The following is a 3,193-nucleotide window of genomic DNA, read 5'->3' as shown; positions in this document are numbered from 1 at the left end:
AAATAACACCTTAATTAAGCAACGTTTGAATTAAATGAGGTTCAGGAAGAGAGAATAGAAAATGTGTTTTCACATGTCATGAAGTCCACTATGGGATGAAGAGAGAGACACTGCCAAGGATCTGGTATACAGTTTTCTTTTCTTACTCCCTTCGTCTTTTTACTTTCTCATCCCCATTTATGGACTTTTCATCTTTTCTTAGCCTAGAGCAGTCTATTTCACATTGCCCCTTTGCTTACTTACTCTTTTTCAATCTCTCTCCACCTTCTGTTTGAGTTCACTAGTTGATTTTTCTGGTGATATTGTCCTCCTTTTTTATACCCTTATTTGTCTCTTCATGAATAAATGCATTCATTTCATCTCTTGTGCAATGTCTGTGCCTCTGGCTTGTCAGAATCAAAATTATACCTTCCAAAGGATTAAAAGAGCATGTTAAGAAATAGAGAAAAAATAGCCAACTAACAAACACAAACTGCACAATACTTTATCTTTTGGCAGCATTGGTTATAGTTTACTTGCATCACCTGCCTCTAGGTTTGCAATACATAATACAAAATTGGTGTCTCTTGACATTTGTTTCTCATGTCTGTGATCTGTCTCATTGCCTCGCATCTTATTATCTCATCTCATTGTCTCATCTTATAGGCAGGCGAATGAGGAGTACCAGGTCCTGGCAAACTCGTGGCGTTACTCATCGGCGTTTTCCAACAAGCTCTTCTTCACAGTAGTGGACTACGATGAGGGAGCTGATGTATTCCAACAGGTAACTAGTTATTTACGTAGAGTATTACCAATCCAATTTGATTTATCCAAAAGTTGCACCTTGTAAATTGTTTCTTTTTCTCCCTCCATCCCTTCTCCATCCCTCTGCTTGTGTATGACATCTCTTTTTCCTCTGTAACATGATGGGAGTCCCTCATCATCACCCAAAGCATTCATTTAATGAAACACATTCACACAGTAATGTGAAAGCCACAGAAAGCACCACTCTCCATTGTTGCGACTGCAGTAGCTTGAGTTTAAAATCTGTTGGATTCTTTTTTTTTTTTTTGTTCAAATGTCACAGCTAAAAGACTGAAATACATTTTTGACATTTTGTGGAATAGGTTTATTATTTATCCTACTTACCAGAATGCTGAAGATAAATCTGCCGAAAACCCCCTGTTGGTTGCTCTGGCTGAAAAAAAGAGGAAAGGAAAACTAAAAAAGAGGTGCCATTGTGTCATCCACTTCCACCTTTCCACTGTGGTAAACTAGTATTAGACAAAGACAGTTTGCTGCCACATATGGCCTACAGTCTTTCACAACCTCTGCTTCTCTCAAATCCTGTTGCTCTCTAAGCAAATAACCTTACCTTCAAGGAAAATGCAAAACGTACCCATACAAAAGGCATATATGCTCACAGAAAGACACAATGACACAACATCCTGCAAAGGCAGAAAGGTGAAGAGTATTTTTACAATTCATACTGAAATAGCACACAAGCACACACATAGACACACCCTAAAGAGGCTTCTATTAGTGGACACAAATGACAGGCTCTGCTGTGCAGAGACGTTGATGTCTACAGGACATTTAGACCTTCTGTTCTCACAAATACATGCTTATGTTTGCAAATCTGTCATTCACCTTTTAACAGTTAAAAGATAGGTGGCTCTAACAAAGCTCTAAGCTAACGGAGATAAATAGTCTGCATATTAACTCTCCTCTCATTTCTGTCTTCCTTTTCTGTGCTCATTTCCTTTGTTTTCCCCTCCTCCAGTTATTGTTGTTGATAATTGTAGGGAGATTTGGAGTTAAATAGGTGGGAAGCGGGGGGGGGGTGACATTATTTCAAGCACAAGCAATAAAAAGCTTTCTGGAATGAACCTGTTGTTGCATTGATTGAAATGCAAACAAAAGAAAGTCAGACAGGACATTACCTTGACACCCTATACCCTCAATTTATTATTTCTCTCTAGTTGAACATGAACAGCGCTCCAACCTTCATGCATTTCCCGGCTAAGGGAAAGCCCAAGAGAGCTGATACGTTTGACCTGCAAAGGATTGGCTTTGCTTCAGAGCAGCTGGCCAAGTGGATTGCAGACCGCACAGATGTTCAGGTACCACATACACATTCATTCACGCACATTTGCAAGAAACCTGGACACATTTGCAAAAGGATGTACATTTTGTACAGTACATACAACCCCAATACAGTTTGTGTATACATAGTGGATTTAAAAATATTCCTAAAATTGACCCCTATCGAATAGTTTAACCTAAAAGGAAAATGTATCCACTTTTAAATAAAAAAGAAAGCATTCAATTTAGGGCTGCACAATTATGGCCAAAATGATAATCACGATTATTTGAATCAATATTGAAATCACGATTAATTATCACGATTATTTGTTGATTTTAACCAAAAGAAATTTTACAGTCACAGAGGCTAATTATAACTGCTTTCACATCCATATTATGCTACATTCGTCTGTCTTAAGTTGTATGTTGTATATACAGTACACACAGCTGCAACACATGTAAAGGAAAATTAGCTATAAATAGACTACGATGTATTTTTAAAAGCTTCATCACTTGTTTACAACAATAACTGATTAAAAGAGCAAGGACGTATATGCTACTCACAGAGTGACGGCTGACTCATCATGAATGGGTCCAGCACGGTTGAATGGAAATGTCTTTATCGTCACTGCGCTGCATTTTTATGAACAATGATATTCTGGCCATGGGTCACATCTCTTGCTGTGCCAAGTGTTTTTTGCTGTGGAGGCTGCGATAGCAAAGTTACCAGCGGAAACACTGGCACAAATACAAGATTAACTCTCATGGTTAACAATAAACAGCGGTGTTGATAACAATTAAAACTGTGAGAGTCAGAAGTGTAGACTGGCGGCTGCTGTGTCTCTCCATGTTGCCGGGGAGCCGTTTATGAGTTAATGGGGGCGGGACTGCGTGGAGAGTAAGAGGAGGGATCCAAACACAGGTACGGCTTTTCAGAAGAAAGGGGTCATGTAACGCAAAAAGAGACCATATCGATGTAAACAACATTGCTTCGTTTGTGAAGGGGCAGCGGATAGGAGGACATTAGCACCGGTGCAACCTAAAGGAAAAATGACGCACACTAGAGCCCTGTGAGCTAACAGGTGCTAACTGGCACTGGTCACTGCTGTTGTCTGAAAAACAACACAGA

General features: G+C 39.4%; 1 protein-coding gene across 1 annotated transcript in view; it reads left to right on the top strand.

Annotated features, from left to right (window-relative positions):
- tusc3 (tumor suppressor candidate 3) overlaps positions 1–3,193 on the top strand; it is a 77,737-nt gene that overhangs the window by 34,266 nt on the left and 40,278 nt on the right. Inside the window, exons 3-4 of the mRNA XM_032530427.1 lie at positions 646–763; positions 1,962–2,102. Of these exons, the coding sequence (XP_032386318.1) occupies positions 646–763; positions 1,962–2,102 (259 nt within the window). The remainder of the gene's footprint in view (positions 1–645; positions 764–1,961; positions 2,103–3,193) is intronic.

The sequence above is a fragment of the Etheostoma spectabile genome, chromosome 2 (assembly GCF_008692095.1).
Source record: "Etheostoma spectabile isolate EspeVRDwgs_2016 chromosome 2, UIUC_Espe_1.0, whole genome shotgun sequence".
Lineage (NCBI taxonomy): Eukaryota > Metazoa > Chordata > Actinopteri > Perciformes > Percidae > Etheostoma > Etheostoma spectabile.
The sequence above is the reverse complement of the archived record's forward strand: the minus strand, read 5'-3'. Positions and strand labels throughout refer to the sequence as shown.